The sequence below is a fragment of the Myotis nattereri genome (assembly GCF_964212035.1).
Source record: "Myotis nattereri genome assembly, chromosome: X".
Lineage (NCBI taxonomy): Eukaryota > Metazoa > Chordata > Mammalia > Chiroptera > Vespertilionidae > Myotis > Myotis nattereri.
In genome coordinates this window covers 150939389-150963068 of record NC_138078.1, presented here as the reverse complement: position 1 = coordinate 150963068, position 23680 = coordinate 150939389, and the positions used below count along the sequence as shown (strand labels likewise).

At 41.5% G+C, this 23680-nt stretch overlaps 1 protein-coding gene across 1 annotated transcript in view; it reads left to right on the top strand.

The window, feature by feature from the left end:
• The window catches only part of LOC308536139 (amine oxidase [flavin-containing] A-like), a 59209-nt gene extending 39471 nt beyond the window's left edge, over positions 1-19738 (top strand). Inside the window, exons 6-15 of the mRNA XM_081115188.1 lie at positions 1531-1672; positions 4827-4976; positions 5266-5425; positions 6305-6401; positions 9862-9915; positions 12787-12844; positions 14182-14279; positions 16166-16277; positions 16471-16527; positions 17454-19738. Coding sequence (XP_080971314.1) covers positions 1531-1672; positions 4827-4976; positions 5266-5425; positions 6305-6401; positions 9862-9915; positions 12787-12844; positions 14182-14279; positions 16166-16277; positions 16471-16527; positions 17454-17600 — 1075 coding nt within the window. The 3' untranslated portion in view covers positions 17601-19738. The remainder of the gene's footprint in view (positions 1-1530; positions 1673-4826; positions 4977-5265; positions 5426-6304; positions 6402-9861; positions 9916-12786; positions 12845-14181; positions 14280-16165; positions 16278-16470; positions 16528-17453) is intronic.
• The last annotated feature ends 3942 nt before the right edge of the window (positions 19739-23680 follow it).

Genomic DNA, 23680 nt, shown 5'->3' with positions numbered 1-23680 from the left:
AGAACTTTTTTTAAATAAAAAGGTTCTGTGATTTGCAATAAAACAAGTACTAATGTTTTCAGATTATATAAGAGTATAGAAGCAGTTTGGAAAGATGTTAAAGTAATTCCACAGAGATATAAAAATGTGAAACTAGAGGGACACTAGTATATTTAACAAATAATATAAACTATATAATTTTTTCAGTAAAAATCTGTTATTACCCAGGTTACTTACAGATTATTCAATCACCATGTGGGCCTGCTATGTGATGGCACTGTACCAATCATTGAGGAAGGGTGGTGAATTTGTCAAACAAGGCCCCTACCCTCTTTTAGCAGGAGACTGGCAGTATGGAAAAAGTTACATAGTGTAGGAGAGTGTAACAGTGAACTTGAAATGTTAGAGAATAAAGGCGGTATTCTGTTTAAAGATTGCAGTCGCTGTGCAGGGAGACAGGAAGGATATATGATGTAGAAGGATGGTATCTTCCAGCTAGAAACCACACTTTATGGGGGTATACAAGAAGGTGGGATTCTGAGGGGGATGATATCTTCCAGGAATGAGCCACAGTGCATGAGGAAGGCAGGAAAGGATGGTGCCAGGGGTTATATCTTCCAAGAATGAGTCAGTGCACTAAGGGGAGACATAAAAGATGGATGGTGCTTGTTGATGGTATCTTCCAGGAATGAACCACAGTAGTTGGGGTATGGTGGGGGAAACATGGATGGTGTAAGGGGATGGTATACTCTAAGAATTATATACTGTGGATGGGTACAGACCTGAAAGGATGCATGGTGTATTCCAGGAATGAGCCACAGTGAATGGTGGGAGTTATGAAGGGTAGGTGGTTTGGAGAAGTTATCTTCCAGGTGAAGAGAACAGCAAACAGTTTTTATAAAGGCTGTGCAAACCTTTGGTGCATAAGACGATGCCCAACCAACTGAGCCACACTGACCAGGTCACATGCCTCGGTTTCGAGAAGCAGCTGATGGATGGTCCACTCTCACATCAATATTCCTCTCTCCCTCCCTCTCCCATTCATTCATTCTCATTCTCTCTCTCTCTCTCTCTCTCTCTCTCTCTCTCTCTCTCAAAAAAAAAAAAATTTGTTGGCTATAATTTAGAGAGGCATCAAGGGGGAAAATATAAGAGAACCATTTAGGGATAACCATGAGCAGCCACCATTGTAACCCAGGTGATAGTCATTGGTAGCCTGGACCAGGGTGGGGGCTGTGGAGGTGGAGAGTAGAGGATGGTTATTCAAATATGTGAGAACAGATATCCTTAGTTATCCTTGAGAAGCATATTGATCCTTTAGACTCCACTGGGATTAGCATATTTAGAGTTAACCCATAATTCCTAAAAACAAGGGGAAAGTTTATTTTTCCGAAGAGTTAAAATATGCATTCCTTCATATATTGAATTCATGAGTGTTTTTTATAGCCATAGAAATGTTTTGTAACCATACTGCACTGTGTTTTAAAACCATGATATCCTGTGAAGCATATCTGTATTTACCTCTAATATCTGCTCTTGTTCTGTGACCAGGACAGCTAGGCGGTTTGCATCTCTCTTTGTGAACATCAATGTGACCTCTGAGCCTCATGAGGTGTCTGCCCTGTGGTTCTTGTGGTATGTGAAGCAGTGTGGTGGCACTACTCGGATATTCTCGGTTACCAATGGGGGCCAGGTATGGAGTGTTCTTTTGCAAATATAACTTAATTTGAGAGTTTTGCCCTCACCCAGATCAATCTATAATAATAAAAGCGTAATATGCTAATTAGGCCAGATGTCCTTCCTGACGAAGCTGGGGCTGTGAGGGAAGCCCAGGTCCAGGTGCCGGAGGGAAGCCAGTGCCGGCAGCCGGGGGAAGGAAGGCCTACTCTTGCACGCATTTCGTGTATAGGGCCTCTAGTGTCTTAATAATTGCTTCTACATTTTGAATACAAATAATTAGAAGCTTGAAATAATCCCAAAAATATTTTCTGAAAACAAAATTTCTCACTCTTTTTCTTATTCCTGAAAATAAATTTACAGCTTAAGAATTTTCATTTTGAATTAATTAGGTCTTGGGAATTAATTTCTTTCCTTTTGGAGGTAGGTAAAAGTAGGCTATTTATGTAAGGGGGAGCTAAATTACTGTAATAACTAATTTCCAAAAATTTATAGTACAGCTGTTCCCTCCTTCCCCCTCCCCATCCACGGTTTTTCTCTTAGTGATTTCAGTTAGCTGCAGTTAATTGCAGTCCGAAAATATTACATGGAAAATTCCAGAAATAACCAACTAATAAATTTAAATTGTGCAGTGTTCTAAGAAGCAAGGTGCAATTTCACATCCTCCTACTGTATTCTGCCTGGGACTTGAACTGTCCCTTTGTCTAGGGTCTCCACACTGTAGATCAGTGATGGCGAACCTTTTGAGCTCGGCGTGTCAGCATTTTGAAAAACCCTAACTTAACTCTGGTGTCGTGTCACATAGAAATTTTTTGATATTTGCAACCATAGTAAGACAAAGACTTATATTTTTTATATTTATTTTATATATTTAAATGCCATTTAACAAAGAAAAATCAACCAAAAAAATGAGTTTGCGTGTCACCTCTGACACGCGTGTCATAGGTTCGCCATCACTGCTATAGATGCTCCCTGCCTGTTGATCACTTAGTAGCCACCTCATCTGCTGTGGTATCACAATGTTTTTGTTCAAATAACCTTATTTTACTTAGTAATGGCTCCAAAGTGCAAGAGTACTGATGCTGGCAATTCATATATGCCAAAGAGAAGTCACAAAGGGTGTATATATATGTATAGGAAAAGCATACTATATATATGGTTTGGTTCCATCTACGGTTTCAGGCATCTGTGGGTCTTAGAACATACCCCACACAGACAAGGAGGGGATTACTGTACTTGTAAAATTATTGTACTTAAAGTCATCTTAGCTCCAGACATAAAGCTTTTGTGTCCCATTCTGTATCGTATTCTTTTATGTTAACTGTTATAGAATGGAAGTGACTGTTCTTTCTTCTAATTTTCATAGGGATTATGGCTACTCTTTCAATAGTAAATTCTACATTTTAGATTCTAAAATTCTACTGCCAACTAGAATTTGCCTGGCTCCATACCACTTCCATTAGGGACTCCCTTTAGCTGATTGGATGGACTCACAGCAAACTAGTAGGGAGGCCAGAATCATAATTCCCCAGTTTTTCAGCCTCTGAGATTGTTTCAAGGTTCTCCCTTATTCAAAGAAAATGGGTCTCTCCTTCCTAGGAATGTTATGCCTCAATGGGATGAGTTTAAATTAAGAACAGTTTACTTCTAACTTTGCTCTGTTCCATAGTGCAAGGTTTAGAGTCTCTGCTAAGTGCATTATTCCTTTCCTTAGGAAATATTCAGAAGCCCCCAAGTTGTTCTTGTGGCCCCAAGAGTTATTGTCCATTTGACCCTTAGTTTTAACAAATGCAAGATAGTTGCATTTTTGTGTGTCTTTATTTATGGGCAGAAATAACACATTACTCCTATAAACCTATATCTTACTTTCTGGGATATCTTAATTCAGAGGAGCCAAGAAACTTCTAGCCAAATGCTACTCAACCTTTTGAAAAGCACAATTCATATTATGATTCTCAAACAATTATCATATGTTTACAGTATAAAGAACTTAGATTTATTATTTAATAATTTAATTCAACCAATAGTAGACATGGAGAGGTAGGCAGTGAACAAGCTGAAAATAGTCTATGGTCTTTTCATTTCTACAATAGTAAAATTCAAAGTAAGTCTTGGAAAACAGAGGTCAAATTATAAATGGTCCCAGTTTCTTGAGGAAAGACAAATCATGAATTTAGATCTGAACTACTGTGGGCAAATTTTTATAAAGAACTTTAGTGGTGTCATTTAAACAATAGCTAATTATAAAAGCATAAAAATCACGGTGTGGCTGCTCATGCAAAGTTTTGTAGAGGAGCTTGAATGAGGTATCTGTCAGATGTTGGGCCAAGCCTCAGTCTACCTACATGTATTTCTACCTACATGTACACTTAGGGAATCTTCTAAGGATAGTCCCCTGCTTCTTACAAAATGCATTGTATTAAGGACCTACCTTCTTAGATTAAGCTGGCACCATTTCCAGCAGATCGCAGTGAGGCAGAGCATTTACAGGGCTGCTCAATGGAACTTCTTAACAATGTCTGGAGGAACAGACAGGTGCTTAGCTTTCACCTGTCTGCCCCTGCATGGAAACTTCCAGACATTTTTGCAAGCAGTTTCTCAATATCTGAGATTTAGATGCTTAGGATGTCATTGGTTGATGACCAGATGATTTACAAGAGCACTCTGAGCCTGTTCTCTGGGAGAACATTTTAATCTGCCTGAACAACCCTTGGCTAGAGCTTTGAGAAACCAAAGGGAGTTAGAAACTGTATCCCCATTTCAATAAATCTAGAAAAAAATACTATTTTTTAAATAAAAGAACCCATATCCCTTTGGAGAAGCATAGCACCGCCCAAGGTTCCCTCCATGCACTGCACTCTCGGGCATTGGAAGCCCACAGACTTGTTGATATTTGCATTCAGTCAAGGGACCACTGGTGTAAGGGGACATTTCTTTTGATTCTGTGACTTTATAGACTAGTATCTGCTTTTCATTGCCAGAAACTGCAGAGCATGATAATAGAGGTCTCTTGCTAGACTTTGCCTCTGACCTAATGAATTCTTCCAACATTTAAGTGTACAGAGGGTGAAGGTATGGCTTCTGGCTTACTGGAAGTTTTCTAATCAGTGGCAAACAGGATGTTCCTTCCTTGGGTTTTTACAAAGTGTCCTGCCTGCTTTCCCCTGTAGGAACGGAAGTTTGTAGGTGGCTCTGGTCAAGTGAGCGAACGGATAATGGAGCGCCTCGGGGGCAGAGTGAAGTTAAATCATCCTGTCACCTTTGTTGACCAGTCAGGTGACAACATCATCATACAGACGTTGAATAATGAAATTTATCAGGTAATCCAGTCTAGTCAAAAGAAGCATATATTAAATAGGTCTTATGTCTTCTGTAACTTCTAACCAAATATAATTCCAGCAGTGGCATAATTAAAGCTGGCATGTTTCCTACTCAGTCTCTTTCAAATGACCAGCCTTGGTTGACCTGCCTTTGTTGTTCTTCTCTTACAGTAACCTCATTTTGTATGCTGTTACTGCTCAGTATTATTCAAAATGATAAATATGTTTCATGCCCTCTGCAATATTCTGACTTCCGTTTGAGGTGTTATTTTGTGTTTGTGTCTTTTAGTGCAAATATGTTATTAGTGCCATCCCTCCGACTCTGACGAGCAAGATTCACTTTATTCCAGAGCTGCCATGTGAGAGAAACCAGTTAGTGCAGCGTCTTCCAATGGGAGCTATTATTAAGTGTATGATGTATTACAAGGAAGCCTTTTGGAAGAAGAAGGGTAGGCTGCATTTATTCATGTTTAAATTGTATTAAGTGAAGAAACTGTATTTTTTAAGGAGCATTATACTTAACACTAAATAGAAAAAAAAGCTAAGTGGTTTCAAACTGATAGAGAAAGGAGCAGAAATCCCAGTTTGTTCATTTCCTCATAACACAAAATGACCCCAAGAACACTTGCTGGCAGTGAAAGAGAAGGAAGAGATCCCTCTAGTTGCATGGCCACCATTACCCTGGCTCCTGGCGTATGTCCTCCCACTTACTCTTCATGAGCAGAGTGAGACAAAGGGACATCATGGGAAAAGCACTGCTCTGAAATCTCACTTTCCTAGGCTTCCCTTGCTTACTAGCTGTGTGGCCTGTGGTGTGACACTTCACCTCTCTTAGCATCAGTCTCTTTATGTAAAATGCTAACAATGAAACCTACTGTCAGATTATTGTGAAGATTAAATGAGGCAGGTTCTGGACAGATATGGTGGCTAATGTTGATAAGCCTTCTGCTCATACTCAAAGGATTCTTTACTGCCACTTCTTCCATGAGTTCATTGGGGTAATTCACTCTAACACACCCCTGTCTCTCCCTATGTATTCCAGGGTTCCAAGATCATCTTAAAATTTTAGTCATGCATTTATCATACATAACCTTTATGTAAAGGCCATCAAGATGCATCATTTTCTATGTGACTGTTGAACAGACATCTTGTATAGTCAAGTGTGTGTATTTGATAGGAAATAGGTTATAGGGTTGGGGCAAAGCCCAATAGTTTAAGCTTTGCCTTTCCCTTAGCAAAATAGATTATATATATGTATATATATAAATTTCCCCTTGATTCGCTGATGAGGTGAGTCTCAATAGCCTATTGATTTTCTTCTGGTTAAGACTACTGTGGTTGTATGATCATCGAAGATGAGGAGGCTCCAATTTCAATAACCCTGGATGACACCAAGCCAGATGGATCACTGCCTTGTATCATGGGGTAAGTTAGAGCTGGGTGTTCTGCATTTTCCAAATGGTGTTGGTGTACTGTTGTGGACACTGGCAGAGCATATTGTTTTGGAATTGAGCTCAAGCAATGATAAATAACCCTACAGAAATATATCATGTTTCCATGTATTAAAATGTTCTAGTAATATTTTGTACTTAGCACAAGAACACTGGGAAGCTTTACCCAAATTGACACCATTTGAATTTGTGCCCATATATTTTTTCCTCCATAAAACATATATTGGGGGCAGTGGAAGACGCAACAAAATAGGTGGTATGGTAAATAGCCCTGCCTAGAGATAGAATATCCACAACCATTCTGGAATGAGAACTGTTTTATCCTGTAAAATCTTCTAAAGTTAGGGTTTCTGGGATTTCTCCATTTCTCTATTGCAAGCATTGCTACATAGAAACTATTAACATGTTCATTGTTTCCCTGGGATATAAAATGGATGTCTAATTAGAAAGTGCAGTTTGAAGCAGAGCCAGGCCTCAAGTAGATGGCAATTTTCCTAGTAGGTCACACCATGGCTGTCCTTCACCAAGGATGGTCCAGGGAGAAGTTCTGTGTCTGGAAGAGGACAGTTCTGCTCCTCTCCTCCCAATCCTATACATCACTGCTCTGCCCTTTGGGGTCCAGAGAGGGAAGGGGGTTGCCATAGACCACTAAGGAGTGCCACAGACTCCCAGTTGCCATGTCTTTTAGCCCTCTTCAAAGCTATACAAAGAAGAAGGCTATTTATTCTACCACATGGCAACAAAAGAAAACAGCTCATATAGCAGTCAAGTGACTTTTAGGGACCAGTGATTTTCCCCTTTACCACTGGGAGAGGTGAGCTCCTGCATATTGCATCTTTGAAGGGAAATGACAAAAACAAAAGGAGCCAGACCCATGATCCAAGGGACTTAAAGAACAGGCTGGGCTACCAGACTGCCAACGAAACATTTCGTAGTTCTCTGGCTGTAAAATATCAGAAACAGCATCAGCCTCTCTCAGAACAGCAGGTGCTCACAGCGTAATAACCACAGTAACAATACATCTTCAGATTGTGCAGTTTGGCATCCCCTTCTGTATGTCAAAGGAAAGCAGGAGGTAGACGTAGAGATTTTAGGAGACTCAGTCAAGATTAGTCCACTTGTGGATGGAAGAACATTAGTCTTCTTCTTGCCCTGGGAGTTAGATATTGTAGCATCTGCTCTTCTGGGCTTTCTTCAGCTTTATTAACAAGGTACAGGGGTCCTCAAACTTTTTAAACAGGGGGCCAGGTCACTGTCCCTCAGACCGTTGGAGGCCGGACTATAGTTTAAAAAAAAACTATGAACAAATTCCTATGCACACTGCACATATCTTATTTTGAAGTAAAACAAAACGGGAACAAATACAATATTTGTATTTGCATGTGGCCCGCGGGCCGTAGTTTGAGGACCCCTGAACAAGGACATGTATAGCAGAAGCTGACAATTCCCAGGTGGTAATGGGGTTATTTAGACAGTTTCTAAAACGTTTTATCTGGACTGTTGCCTCCACCCTGTTCTTACCTTGAAACTGTATTGCCTCCACCCTGCTCTTTGCTCTGGGCAAGGAAAGCCTTGAAGATAGGAGTATTCATTGCCCAGTATTGTGCTTGTGATCATTAGCGCCTTTTGGAAAGGAGAAAGGAACTTGTACTTTAGAACTGTGTAATGTTCCCAACCCAAAGCCAATGTGTTTGATTTCCTCAATAAAGCACCGAAGAAGTGTAAAGGAGAGTTGTCCATACAGAAGTAATCACAGTGGTTATTTCATTCTCAATCTGAGATTCAACAGAAATAACCAACACCAACTGCCCTTTAAAAAAGAAACTATAAAGCACCCAAGATCTAAACAGTTTTTTCAGCTAAATGATTTCATTTTTCATCAGATATTGGTGATTTTCACTGAAATAATTACATAAGTCTAAAATTATAGATTCTTGCAGACTTAAAATTTAACTAAAATCATTACTAGCAAGACAGAACATAAGGTGTTAAGTCAAGCAAAATTATGATTATATCCCATAAAGTACAATAGTTCAAATTTCCTAAACAGTCTACAGCTTCTTCTAAAATACTATTCTCTGGATTAACACAAATATGTTTTTGTATCTTTGCTTCCCAGAATGATCTCAAATAATAGCTCTAAATGAATTGCCAATCAAATTGAGAAACAATTTAATTAGGGGTGAGGGAGAGGGCAAAATACTTGTTTTTAGCCCTTGCATTTTAAGTCCTGATCTATTTGTCTTTTTGGCTAGAACAAAACACAATTTTAAACCCTTTAAAATGGAGATATAATATCATTGTCCCTTAACTCATTTGGATTTTTTTTAAAAATTATTTTCTACTAATAGTATAACTAGGGATTTCTTGTCACCATTCACTTTTAAATATACATGCTATTAGTAATATCAGTATAATAAATAGAATCTGTTTGGTTAAAGGGAAGCAAACAGATTGTAACTGAATTTTACCAAGTTACTAAATTTGGAGAATGTGCTAGGTGAGTTTCCCAGGAAGCCAACTCAGAGAAGGAGATTTGGGTGCAGGAGGTGTGTTGGGAAGTGCCCTGGGGCTTTCTACCTGTGGGGAAGGGAAGGAATCTGCATCAGGCAGAGGGAGAGACTGTTTTTTGTTTGTTTGTTTGTTTTATTGCTTAAAGTATTACAAAGAGTATTACATATGTCTCCTTTCCCCTCCCCCCCCTTGACATTCCCCTGGCCTCCCCTACCCCCCAGAGTCTTACGTCCATTGGTTATGCTTATATGCATGCATACAAGTCCTTCGGTTGTCTAATGTTAACAACCGGTGGAGGCCTAAGCCATCCCACCGTGAGCTCTGGAGCTGGAAGACCCTTCAGCGGTGTCCTGCACTGAGGCAAGGGGGTGGGCCTTGGTACCCACTGTACTCCCAAGCTAGCCATTCTGGGGAGAGGCAGGGGATCTTGAGGCAGGCAGTTTTCTGCTGCAAAGTGGAATCAGCTGTGAGCTGCAGGCAGTGGGTGCTTGGTCCTGAAGAGGAATCTGGGTGACCCACTCTGGCATCCAGTACAAAATTTATTTACATTTATTTTTCCAGCTTTTATAAAGTATTCAACAGAAGGCAATAGTTATTACCAGGATAATAATTTAATGCAAAATTAATTTTTCTGTCATTTGATTTCCTACTGTATGCCAAAAACTGCAAGACTTTCAGTGTAAATATTGAATAGGACACCACCTGTCATTTAGAAGCCCACAGCTTAGCAGGAGGGGTTTTGGATACAGAGGCAGACTGAAGACAGCATGGCATTTGTTCTAGTAGAGATAAATAGGAGGAGGATGTGGGAGACTTCGTTAATTCTGAGTATATGGAGGCAAGAACACTGCAAAAACAAGAGGCAACTCTTAAGATAAACCATTCTCACGTAATTGTTCAAATGTAACCTCTCTTTCCAGCTTCATTCTTGCTCGAAAAGCTATCCACCTCGCTAAACTCCAAAAAGACCAAAGGTAAGATTTTACTTCTCAAATATATGCAGCAGGTTAACTTTATATTGTGCTTTGTGTGCTAACAATATCATAGCATTATGGAAAACAGTAATTCACAAATATTCTCAAAATCTTAATAAATCAACCTCTTGTATTTTGCTACAGTGCCTCAACACAGTCTTTACCCATAAGCATATATTAATTTAGTTTGCATATTTGTGTTGACTTTACAGTAGTTAAGAAGTCAGGGTTTTCCTGTAAGACAGATGGAGAAAACTCATAAAGATGTTAGTTGTGGAGAAAGTTTTAGAGGCTCAGGCCCAATCACCTTGCAAGACCGTTATCCCTTTACAAGCAAAATCCATACATATGTGTTTCAACCTGTTTCACCTCCCTCAATAGAGAAAGAATTATGGGCCCAGTGATGGGGAATGATTTGGCGTAGGCACATCTAGCTTATCACAAAGCCAGGAATGGCATCTAATGCCATACTAAGCTTGACATTTTCGTTTGGATTTCCTGCTTCCCCTCTTTGTTAATAGTAAAATAAACATCAGTCTGAGTGTAGACATTTGGCTATGATTCCAAATGGTATCTGAACTTCTCAAAAGTTTTTATATGACAAAACCTTTATAAGTCTGAATATGGCATTGACTAGAGCAACAGTTCAAGAACCCACTGTATCAAAATCTTTTTAGAATGTTTGATGTTGTGTGTATGCCCACACACACACAACTCACACACATGAATATTACACAGCAATAAAAAAGAATGAAATCTTGCCATTTGTGACAACATGGATGGACCTAAAGGCTATTATGCTAAGCGGAATAAGTCACACAGAGAAAGACAAATACCATGTGCTTTCCCTTATATGTGAAATCTAAAACAAAACCAAACAAACTCATAGAAACAGAGGACAAAGGGGTGGTTGCCAGAGGGAAGAGTTGCAGTGGGATGTATAAAAAGGGGCAGGGGAATATAGTCACTAATACTGTGATAAGTTTACATGATGACAGATAATTACTAGAATTAGTGAGGTGATCACATTGTACGGTATAAAAATTTCAAATCACTACATTGTACACCTGAAACTAATATAACCAATATAAGATTATATAATAACTATACTTAAATTTGTAAAAATGTTTGGAAAATATATTTTTCTGAGGATGATAGATTATGATTCAGTAGGTTAGAGGTGGGGCCAGAGTATTTTTTAACAAGCTTTTCAAGTAATTGCTATGAGCAGCTAGATTTAGAAACCAGTGGGTGAATTCAACTGCAAAGTGATTTACATAGTGAACTCTCTTGGCCATCATTAAAATATGTTCTCTCATTTTTAGAGCCCAACGAACAGTCAGTGCATTGCTCCAACATCCTTGTAGTACATACTTTTCCAAAAATTTTTAATTTTAATGGGAGCAAGGAATGGGGAAGATAATTTCCTGATATATTTGTCTGAATTCATTTTTGACTCAACTAATAATATGAAATACAGTAAATAATGACTCATATTTCTATTATAACTGATTTATCACTCAAGAATGAAAAATTAGAGGCAATGTCGGTTGATTAGATTTTAGGTTTCACTCTGTTTTAATATTTTTTAATATTCTTTATTGATTTCAGAGAGGAAGGAAGAGGGAGAGAGAGATAGAAACATCAATGATGAGAGAGAATCATTGATCGGTTGCCTCCTGCACACCTCCCCACTGAGGATCGAGCCCCCAATCCGAGCATGTTTCCCTTGACCAGAATCAAACCTGGGACCCTTCTGTCTGCAGGCTGATGCTCTATCCACTGAGCCAAACCAGCTAGGGCTGTTTTAATAAAGATTTTATCATATGTCCCAAAAATAAGTTAAACCTCATTAAGTTTTTCAGAATGATGATCAATACTTTTGCTTTCTAATCGACTCAGAATGTTGGCATTATTCCTTGTAACCTCATATGAAGTACGTGAGTATCAGTCATCTATATCTACATCATAGAGGGTACCATTCTAGGCTGAGGATGGATTTTGTTTTAATACATTTTTATTGAGCACTTATTACAGGTGGGATACTTAGGAGAGTTGAACCTCAGCCCTGTCATTAATTAGCTGAGTGATATGGAACAACTCTCTTCAGTGCACTGAGCCCCAACCTTCTCATGTCTGAAATAAGGGGCTTGGATTAGACCAGTGGTTCTCAACCTTCTGGCCCTTTAAGTACAGTTCCTCATGTTGTGACCCAACCATAAAATTATTTTTGTTGCTACTTCATAACGTAATGTTGCTACTGTTACCAATCATCATGTAAATATCTGATATGCAGGATGGCCTTAGGCGACCCCTGTGAAAGGGTCGTTCGACCGCCAAAGGGGTCGCGACCCACAGGTTCAGAACTGCTGGATTAGACAGAGAGAGACAGAGCATAGTAGGTTTTTTAAAAAAATATTTTTACTGATTTCAGAGAGGACGGGAGAAGGAGAGAAAGATAGAAACATCAATGAGAGAATCACTGATCAGCTGCCTCCTGCACGCCTCCTACTGGGGTTCAAGCCCACACACAACTCAGGCATGTGCCCTGACTGTGATCTCTTGATTCATGAGTGGAAGCTCAACCACTGAACCATACCAGGCAAGAGGATAGTAGTTTTGAGAGTACTTCCAGTTCTGCCTTTCCTTTGTGATTAGTACAAACAGCTCCTTAAAGGGAAAACAAACGTTTCCTGCCTGTACTGGAACTTAAATAGCCACCTAATGTTGTATAACATCACCTCAGGACTGGCATTCATCTCTCCCTTAAAACCTTCCATGGTAAAATGCTGGCAAGAGCCCTGGAACTAACAGTGTTTATTCTATGCCCATACGCTATTACTTGCTTAACATTTTGGTTCTTTTTTATAGAAAGAAAATAATCTGTGAGTTGTACTCCAAAGTGCTGGGAAGTGAGGAAGCTTTACACGTAAGAACACCCAGCAGGTGGTTCTCGGTTTGCTCCAATGAATAAGCAAAGCAGATTCATGTTTTCTGACAGTCTTATGGAGAGAGTATACAGGGATATGCTCACTGGAGGAGTCACTTCAGCAATTACAGAAGCTCATTAAAAGCTGCTGTCAGGGGCAAGCAGTTTCTGATGTAGTCATGCCTTGGGGCAGTGGTCAGCAAACTGGCTTGCGAGCCACATGCGGCTTTTTGGCCCCTTGAGTGTGGCTCTCCCACAAAATACCGACTTCTGTGCATGGGCCACGAAGTTTCAGTTGCACTGTATGTGCGCGCCCGCACGTGGTATTTTGTGGAAGAGCCACACTCAAGGGGCCAAAGAGCCGCATATGGCTCGCGAGCCGCAGTTTGCCGACCACTACCTTGGAGTATTTAAATGTTCACTGAATAATTGGCAACCAATTGTAGTCAGAGCCTGGAGCTGCAGGTATTATCTCCAGGGTAGATCAGATCAGTTCCCAGAACTGAGGGCCTGTATATTATTATATACTGCAGTATATACTTGACAGTGTCACTGAATGTAGACTCTGCTCAGGTCAAAGTCATGCTAATTTGTCTTCCCATTTGTAGACTCAGTTCACAGTTCATTTTGGAATTTCAGTGCTTTCAATCCACCACTGAAAGCAAGTATGAGCATGTAATTCTTTCTGAAGATCCTAGCAGATAGCTTAGGGCTCTTTTAGGAGATTATCTCTGAACTGTTCAAATAATAAATTTGCAGAAGGTGTTAGGAAAATCATAGGAGGTTCTCTTATGTCCCTTGAGAAACGTCTTCATCTTTAATTCTCCCCTTTTTATCAGAATTCCTATCATTCACTTTTCTAGTTTAGAGAAGTGTTCCAGAAAAGTATTTCTCAGACACTGTTTATCTTCTACCTTCTCCATCCACCTTCCCCCCCCCCCCCCAGCAGTAATGCGCTGGTGGAGGGGGAAGCATCCATCTGTTCTATTTAGAGAATTTAGAGATTTGAGCAAACTTTTCCAGGGCCTGATTATTGATGGGATTTCCTGTAGACTTAGGTATAGAGTTCAGAATCTGCCTGGAGATGTCCCGTGCCCAGCTATTGAAATGCGTCATGTCTCCCCTAGAGGTTGAGAAAGTCAAAAGTATACATGGTACCTCACAAAAGATCATTACTTGGTTCTGTCATGTTTCCCTTAATGTGCTAGAAAAACAGGTCCACCTTTTTAAAAAATGTAAACTTTTTGTTCAAGTAAAATACACAAGAGCCTTCATTGTTGACTGATAGAATTTCAGCTTTCTCTTTCCTTTGGAATTTTCTTCCCATTGAACTTCAGCCAGTGCATTATGAGGAAAAGAATTGGTGCGAAGAACAATACTCTGGAGGCTGCTACACCGCCTACTTTCCTCCTGGCATTATGACTCGATATGGAAGGTATTACCCACACACTATATCGATTAATACAAGACATACACTAAACTTACAATATAAGCAAAGTTCAACAGGAATTTTAGAAATAGGAGTCAGCATTCCTATTTCTAATGTCTTAAGTAGTCAATTTGTATATTTCTAGATATCCATAGAAAAACAAGTATGTTGGTACAATAGAACAATAGCTGTCAGCACATAGAACAATAGCAGAATACTGGTGAGGATTTCACATGGCAGCAGTACATGCGAGAATTCTGCAAGTTGCAGTGTCTTCCAAGAGGCCTTCTTGAGCTCAATTAGGCATTTAGTCACACACGACCCCTCCAGGTTCCTGGGCACCAGTCTACATAGAAGGACATGGGCTAAACATGTCTTCCCACAGACATATTCATCTTCAGGGGGGGCATCCCCATTGTATACAGCTAAGGTGTGAAGAGGTGATAGCCACCCAAGGTGGAGGAGTCCATCTTGGCTTAGAAGCCCCATAGGAGCCATTGTCTCAACCTCATAGACATGGTGTTCAGGGTCCCTGCAAGGGGCACCACACTCAATGAAGCTCAAAATGATAGCCTCCTGCGAGGTATTTACAATCCATGCCCATCTTCCCAGCCCAGATGCAATTTATCATTGTAGGGCAGTATTGCCTGATAACATAGATGGCATTATACCTTCATCAGGTTTTTAAAGGAACAGAGCTAGAAAGTTAACTGAAGGTCACATTTGTCACGAGGAAGAAGAATTTATTAACCCTTTCCTTACATGAGATTATTATTTGTGGGTTTTTTTATTATTAATTGAATCAAATACTCGTTGGTAGTGATAGCAGGATTGAGTAACTGGAGTGGTTCTAAAGTCTATAAGATGGGACTAGGATCAGCAATAGATGAAGCAAAAGATTCCTAAGCTGGAAAAAGGTGTGGCAGTAGGTTGAGGTGAAGGACTTTGGGATAGAAATGGGCAGCTTGGGAGATTTTCTGAAAGTGGCTGCAGACATGGTAGGAGTCAAAGCCAACAAGGTCGGAGAGGACAGTTGTCCATTCAACTCTGCCCTTCCGTGGTTCTCTTTGGCAAGACCTCTGTAAGAGAAGGCCCACTACCCTGCCCTCAGCCAGTCTACAGATAAATTCATAGACACTAACTGTACAGTGTGTCTATGAGTGTCCTTTTTTTAAGGAGACATACATATAATCCCTCAGGTCTTTTTTTTTAAGTGTTTTTATTGATTTCAGAGAGGAAGGGAGAGGGAGAGAGAGAGAATCAGTGATCAGCTGCCTTCTGCACGCCCCACACTGGGGATGGAGCCTGCAGCCTGGGCATGTGCCCTGACCGGGAATCGAACCATGACCTCCTGGTTCATAGGTCGATGCTCAACCACTGAGCCACACCGGCCGGGCTCCCCTCAGGTCTTTTCTTTGCCAGAAATCATTTAACCTTTCTGTCTTCCTACTTGCCAGTATAGTTATTCCTGACAAGCTGGCAGTGCCTGCATGGTTGGGGTGTGCCATCAGATGTGATCCCATGCAGAATCCACCCCTTTGGAAAGATGGTGTAGAGAGCAGAATGGACTACAGACAAAACATACAGCAAATAAATCTGACTGGATTTAATGCATGTTCTTAGATTCCAATTCTGGATGGCTAGGAAAAGGTCAACATCACCTCTAGTGATTGATGATCTGACAGCCTGATTCTCTCTGGCTTGAAAGTTTAGACCCTTGGGTGCAGGCCCAGGAAATAAGGAAGAGCCTTTCACCTTTGGCTGAGTCACATGGGACTTTTTGAAACAATTTGAGTTACCCTGCCTTCTCTGGGATAAATGAGGGCAGCAATTGACTCATTCATCCTCAGTGCCTTCTCAGGTAACTGTGTGACCTTTCTGTTCCCTTGAAGGATAATTCGAGAACCAGTAGACAGAATTCATTTTGCTGGAACGGAGACAGCCACACATTGGAGCGGGTACATGGAAGGAGCTGTTGAAGCTGGAGAGCGAGAAGCTAGATCGGTAAGGGAGCCTCCCTCCTGAGTCCAGCAGTGTTTTTGGTATCTGGCCGTTCTGGATCTTGACACTGATAAACCTGTATGTTTACTTCTCTGCCCCTTACTCCACTCAGGGGGCCCATCGGTGGCCAGGAGGGCCTTGAATCTGTCAACACTACAAAACCTCATTTCACAATACCATTGCCACTTTCTTTCAGATCTTGAATGCTCTGGGAAAAGAGACAAATCAAGACATCGAAGAGCCTGAGTCAGAGGTAAGTTTGTCAGCTTCATCACCAGAGAGTAGTGCAGGGGTGGGCAACCTTTTTGTGAGTGCGCGCCAAAACCAGCAAAATCTCTGACTCAAAATTCTTCTGCGTGCCAACCCTAATTTTTTGAGAACATGTTATGCCTACTTGATATCTCTTAAGGTATACGTATGTGAAGAACCTTGAAGAAATAATAAAATTCATCCGAGCGACAAAAACACAGTATATGATGATGAAAAATACATTTATTTTTTAATGTATACATGTACACTGATAGTCTGACAGAAAACTTTATGACTCCATTTGCTATTATCAGTGGGACTTTTGCTGCTGCATCACTGATGACAGAGATTTTACATCAGGTTTATATTTCGTGACCTTCAGAGATATGCACGAGCTACTACTTTCATCCGTCAGGCTACTCCTATTACGAGACTTAACAAAATTCATCACTGAGAACAAAGATTCACAAGCGTATGTGGATGAAACCAAAACAGTGGTCGGATCTAGGAAGGCAGGGAGAGTTAAGGCAGAGGCATAGAAATTGCTCTTCCCCTCTCGTCAATCCATGTCTATGGTCTTTAAGATAACTTGTTATGTAAAATTATTTATCTATCTAAGATGCACCTACACTGAATTTATCTGAAAAATAAAAAAGTCGATATTAAGGAAAAAATTGCAAATGGAAGGTTATAAGAGGGTTTCGCGTGCCAGCAAAAGTTACTGGCGTGCCATGTTTGGCACGCGTGCCAGGGGTTGCCCACCCCTGGACTAGTGACTACATGAAAAATGCATCTTTCATCTTCTAGCTTCTGGTGTAATTGTAGGTGCCACTCTCCAAAGCATATTCGTGCACTAATTTTACAGATTTGTTTTGCCCCTCTTTGTTAGTGCAGAAGTCTTCTGCTAATGAACTGTGTTCTTTCATCTAGGATGTCCCAGCTATTGAAATCACACACACCTTCTGGGAAAGAAACCTCCCCTCTGTGCCAGGCCTGCTCAAGCTCATTGGGTTTTCCACATCAGTGTCTGCCCTGTGTTTTGTGGTGTACAGGTGCAGGCTGCTAGAACGGTCCTGAAGCACACTCTCTGCTTACGCTTTTCCAGTACCATCAGAAGGGAAATGTTAACAAATTAATGGCTGTGTCTCATTACTATTGTTAAGTGCACTGGTTGTAACACCTTAGTTTAGTCTGTGTTAAAGTAAAAACAACTTATAGAATCCCACCTAATAGCCAGTGGAGAATATGCTCCATCTTATTTGTGTAGATTAATTCATGTTGATTGGTGTATTAGATCTTGTGATCAGTTTCTTAGTTTCAAGTTAAAGTGCTCATCAGAAACAACTTCTATGACCTGTTTTTCTCCCCTTTAACATAAAATGCCTGGTAATTGCAGAAATGAAACATTTAACTTTCCTGGGGTGAGCAGCTCCCACTTAGTATGAAGGAATAGGACATGAACGCAGTGGAGGTAGACCAGGGGATACATTTTGTGGGTTGTTGCCTCAGGAATCTCCTGACCACTTCTAATTCCTGCAGAGTTTCTAGACATCTAGCCTCAGTCTTAGCTTGCCTGTATGTTTTCCCATTTTTCTTCTTAAAGAGGAGAGTGTTTACCAAGGCATAATGATTAAATTGACTTTCTGTGACTTTTGTGCAGCTCTCCAGGTGAGCAGAGCGAACTAGTGACAGGGTTGTCCCCTTGAGGCCTCCCTGAATAGCTCTGCATGAAGCATCTTTCCTTCCTGGAAGATGGCTAGACATCACTTTACTCATCCTTGATGATAACATTCTCTACGAATTTCAAGAAAGCAGTATTTTTCTTTTTCTTTTTCTTTTTTTTTTTCTTTCAGGTAGACCCTGGCCCATAGTGGCATATTTTTTTTCTTTTTTCCTATGACCATAATAGAATTATAGATCTGTTAACTTAAATATCTCTTTAACATAGTTAGCTTAGAGTAAATGTTAGCATGATAATTTCTCTCAAGTAACTGAAATAGATATTAGAATTTTTGTTGTTGTTATTTGTTAGACTATAAGATACAGAAAGGAAATCAGGGCTCTATTATAAGTTCACTTGCCTTAGGTATTAAATTTTATAAAAGGCGTGAAATGGAGTGATTTCACATATGAAGACTAAGTTCTCTAAGGAGTAGTGTGGGCCCAGACTAGTGCCTACCTCTTGTCTTTCCCATTTAAAATCTGTCAGAAATGTAAAGGTTTCAGCCACAAGACACCTCTTAGTATAAACATCTGGGGAAAATATCAACACACATGTGATCAAATAAAGCAGTTGAGAAGATTCAGTGAACTCAGGTATGCAAGTGATGGATATACAGTAACACCCCATCCTGCACATCAGTGAATGATAGCTGACACTCTTTTATGTGCCAAAAATTTTAAATAAAAATATTGAAGAACATACTTCCACACATTAAACAAGTTAGATTCAAGATATTTTTTATCAGGTCAGTTATATGCCTCAGTTATTTTATGCTTTTATTACAGTGTGATACCATTGTGTTTGCCCCTCCACAAAGTATCACGTTTGTTTTATAGCTGTTGAGTCGACTGTTTCTTCTCCCATATTCAGCATTTTATCCTATATTCTCGTTATCTCCTAACACTCCTTAACCTAATCTAGTTTTTATTAAATGGGAATTAAAGACTGCCAAAGGAAACCAACCCAAGTTTATTACATAATTAACCTTATCATAAGTCCAAAATTAAGTAATGGCCCTGGTGTGAGGACTTAAGGTATTTGTTTTGCCTATCCTAAGGGCAGAGGGCAGGGTTTTTATGCTGCTCTTTGCCTTTCATTTGAAAAGTGTTTTAGCTAATTTAGGAGACGAGAGAAACTAGTCAGTTCAGGCAGCTGATAGTGGGTTGCCCTGTTAAGGCGTCTGTTTCACAGTTCTGAAGACTTGAGTTGGCCTTACTCCATTGTAAGATCAATAATTAGATTTTAAATGTTATCCTTTTTGTCATAACCATTAAATAAGTATTTATACTACACTGAAGAAAAGTATTGCAAGATCATAAACTACATTTTGTTTGGCTGTGAACTTGATGTCTAATGTTCTGTCTGAAATGTGCCCCATTGCTACCTGTGGGGCTATGCATATGTGTGTGTGGGTTGTTGTTTTTTGCAATTGAAATATTTTTTTCCTGTATGGTACTGTTTCATTTCTTAATAAAGTGCACTACCACCCTGACTCAGACCTGGCTTCTCTGTTTAGTGGATAGTCCCAAGATTAAATGGCTTCTTATGGCAGGAGGTTACAATGAGGCATTGTCCGTGGATAATGGGTTTAAAAAAGCCACTTTGTGTTGATTACAACTTCTCATAGTTTGGTTTTCTCTCATGTTTTATCTAGGTTTCCTGGGGGCTGATTAAATTTTAGAATATTGCCGAAACTGGTTTGGCTCAGTGGATAGAGCGTCGGCCTGCCGACTGAAAGGTCCCAGGTTCGATTCCAGTCAAGGGCATGTACCAGGGTTGCGGGCACATCCCCAGTAGGAGATGTGCAGGAGGCAGCTGATCGATGTTTCTCTCTCATCGATGCTTTTAGCTCTCTCTCTCTCTCCCTTCCTCTCTGTAAAAAATCAATAAAATATATTTAAAAAAAAAATTTAGAATATTGTCTGCCTGGGCTATAATCAGTCAGTGTAGAGCAGCGGTTCTCAACCTGTGGGTCGCGACCCTTTGGGGGTTGAGCAACCCTTTCACAGGGGTTGCCTAAGACCATCGGAAAACACATATACAATTACATATTGTTTTTGTGATGAATCACTATGCTTTAATTATGTTCAATTTGTAACAATGAAAATACATCCTGCATATCAGATATTACATGACGATTCATAACAGTAGCAATGTTACAGTTATGAAGTAGCAACGAAAACAATTTTATGGGTGGGGGTCACCACAACATGAGGAATTATATTAAAGGGTCGCGGCATTAGGAAGGTTGAGAACCACTGGTGTAGAGTCTGATAGAAGCTTTCTCACCTAATTAGCTCATAATAATTTAGTTCTCTTTCTAAATTTCCCCATCTGGAAAAGGGTGAGCTGTACTTGACTTCTAATGATTCTTTTCATGGCAGCATCATGTGATTTATGTATTTGTTGCTTACCAGTATCTATAGTCGACTATGCAAGTCACTCTGCCTTCCTGTATCTTGGTTCACTCCTTTGTCTTAGGTTAGGTTTCCTGAAAATAGACTCTGAGATAGAGTCAGGGCAGAAAGTTTATTGAGGACAACTCCCAAGTACAGGGACGAGGAAGCAGAATTGGACAGGAGTTGACCTTCAAAACAGTTGCAACTGAGGCCTCAGCAGATCCCCCACTGAGGCGAGGGGGTCTGGCCTCCACATCCCTTCCTTAGCCATCCTCTGGGGGAGGGGGGGAGTGCTACTTTGGGTGAGGAACGGCAGCTGTGAACTGAGATCAGCTTGTATTCCCAGCAGCTGGGGACCCAGGGAGAGGCCCCCGCAGCATCCACTTTACTGGCTATGAGAACATATGTTGCCCTTTCTCATGTAAAGGATGTTGTGGACTTGAGCTTTGGGTTTTATACATAGAATGGAGCTATCGCCGTGAAACTGTCCCTGTTAGGTAAGGTAATTGCTTTTATTTTTTTAATTTAAATTCTTTATTGTTGAAAGTATTACATATGTCTCTTCCCCCCCCCCCACTGACTTCCCCCTGCCGTTCCCACCCCCCACTCATGCCCTCACCCCCTGTTGTCTGTGTCCATTGGTTAGGCTTATATGCATGCATACAGGTCCTTTGGTTGCTCTCTCCTCCTTACCCCCACCCTCCCTTGCCTTCCCTCTGAGGTTTGACGGTCTGATGGATGCTTCTCTGTCTCTGGATCTGTTTTTGTTCATCAGTTTATGTTGTTCATTATATTCCACAAATGAGTGAGATCATGTGATATTTATCTTTCTCTGACTGGCTTATTTCACTTAGCATAATGCTCTCCAGTTCCATCCATGCTGTTGCAAATGGTAAGAGTTTTTTCTTTTTTACAGTAAGGTAATTGCTTTTAAAAGTTTGTATTTCTGGGGCTCTGGGTAGAGAAGGGAGGGAGTGGTGGCGCGGGGCTACGGGGGTCTCTTTGCCAGACATTTCTTCCTGCCCTCCCCCCCCCCCCGCCTTGTCCCAGCCCTGAGTGCACATCAGAAGGGGGAGGGAATGTTCTGGGCTGGGACACACCCCGGACGGAGGGCACAAACTGGAGGAAGCGAGGAATGTCACCAAGGACCCAGGGCCCAGGGCCTTTTCTTCCAGTTCCCCAGCAGGGCCGGTCCCGCTGGACACTCCTTAGCGCCCACTCAGACCCGGGCAGTCCCAGGGCTTACAGCCTGACCTCTTGCCGTGGACCAGTGGTTCTCAACCTTCCTAATGCCGCGACCCTTTAATACAGGTCCTCATGTTGTGGTGACCCCCAATTTCATTGTTACAAATTGAACATAATTAAAGCATAGTGATTCATCACAAACACAATATGTAATGATATATGTGTTTTCCAATGGTCTTCGGTGACCCCTGAGAAAGGGTCGTTCGACCCCCAAAGCAGTCGCGACCCACAGGTTGAGAACCACTACCCTGGACGCTTGCATGTTCCCTCTCCGGCTGGCTGCTTCAGCCTCCACTTTGGGGAAGGCTCACTCCTACTTCCCTGGGGCGCCCTCCTCAGCTCTATGGCAGAGTTTGTGCCCCTCCTGGGACCTTTGGAGATGACAAACTTTTGAGTGGATAAGAATCAAGAGGAGCCGGTCCAGAGCAGCAAATCTTTCCTCACCTCCAGGCCTGCCCCAGCGCATGGGGGTGGAGTTGCTGTTGCCCCAAGGCCGTTGCTCTCACAGGGTGAGTGAGGGTCAGGAACTCACCTTAGTGCAGGGAGGTGAAGTCCGTGATGCCAGGAGCAGCCCTGACCAGCCACACCCACCGCCATCCATGTCTGCTCAGCAAATAAGGGAAGAGGCTCCCTGCAGGCCTTGGTGCAGCAGATGCCGAAGGCTGCCCGGAGCTGCTCCCTTGCCCCTCCCTGGCCTGGCTGGGCAGGAGGAACCCAGTTCACTTCTCAGGACCTGGAATGCCAGCAGAGCGCACAGCTGCAGCTGCCTCCTGGAGCCTCTTTGTTCAGTTTGCTGTGTGGTTTCTCCCTCACTTGGGGGTGGGGGTGAACAGGAAATGAAATGTTGCCGGGTTCCTAATCCTTCCCCATTGCCCCCCAATCCTTCAAGCTGCTGATGGCAAGGCCCGGCAGCTTGCAGCCCTGCTCAGAAGCAAGTTCACATTCTCTTCTGGGCAAGGAGGGGCGGCAGATGCTCCTTCCTCAGGCCTCCCTTGCTCACTGACCCATTTCGAGGGCATCTGGGGGTCAAAGCACTAGATTGCTTCAATTGGTGTATAACTAGCATTCCTGATCACACCAAAGATCGAGATTTCTCGCATCAAGGAAGAGGTGGGCCTCACCCCAACCTGCACTTCTTCTCTGGCCCTCAAACCAGTGATGATAAAGGTTTGGAGAGACGGAGGACTAGAAGGGGAACGTGCAATTTGCTCCATGGAGAAATCAGTAGCTTCAGCTGGTCATGCCACCGATATTTATTTAGCATGTACAATGTGCAAAGCATGGCCTCAGCCTCAGTTTGTGTGAGGCTTCAATGAGTGTGGAAAAATATATAAATAAACAAATGGGTGGCAAAAAATAAAAATAAAAGGTTGTATTTCTGCACTATTCTTTTTGTGACAGAAAAAAAGAATCGGAAGGAACTCTGAAAATGTTTCAAACTCTGTCTCAATAAAGGAGCCCTCCTCTACAATATCCTATATAATAAAGATGTAATATGCAAATGGTTATTACATAACGACCGGCCAAGTAAGGACAGGATCACGGATCAGCAGGAGGGTGGGGCAGCAAGCTATGAGGGGTGGAGATGCAGGGGAGCTACAGGAGGGTGGGGCATCAGGCGGAGAGCTACTGGAGGGCAGCAGCGAGCTACTGGCTCACGGACTCATGCCAAGGGCTACTAGTATTAGTAGAAAGATTAAAGTGGGTGAGGGAGGAGAATATGCATTTATAAGCAGGAGTCCAACATCTAAAGTCTTCAGGAGTTAGGCAGCCAAAAATGAGCAGCAGGC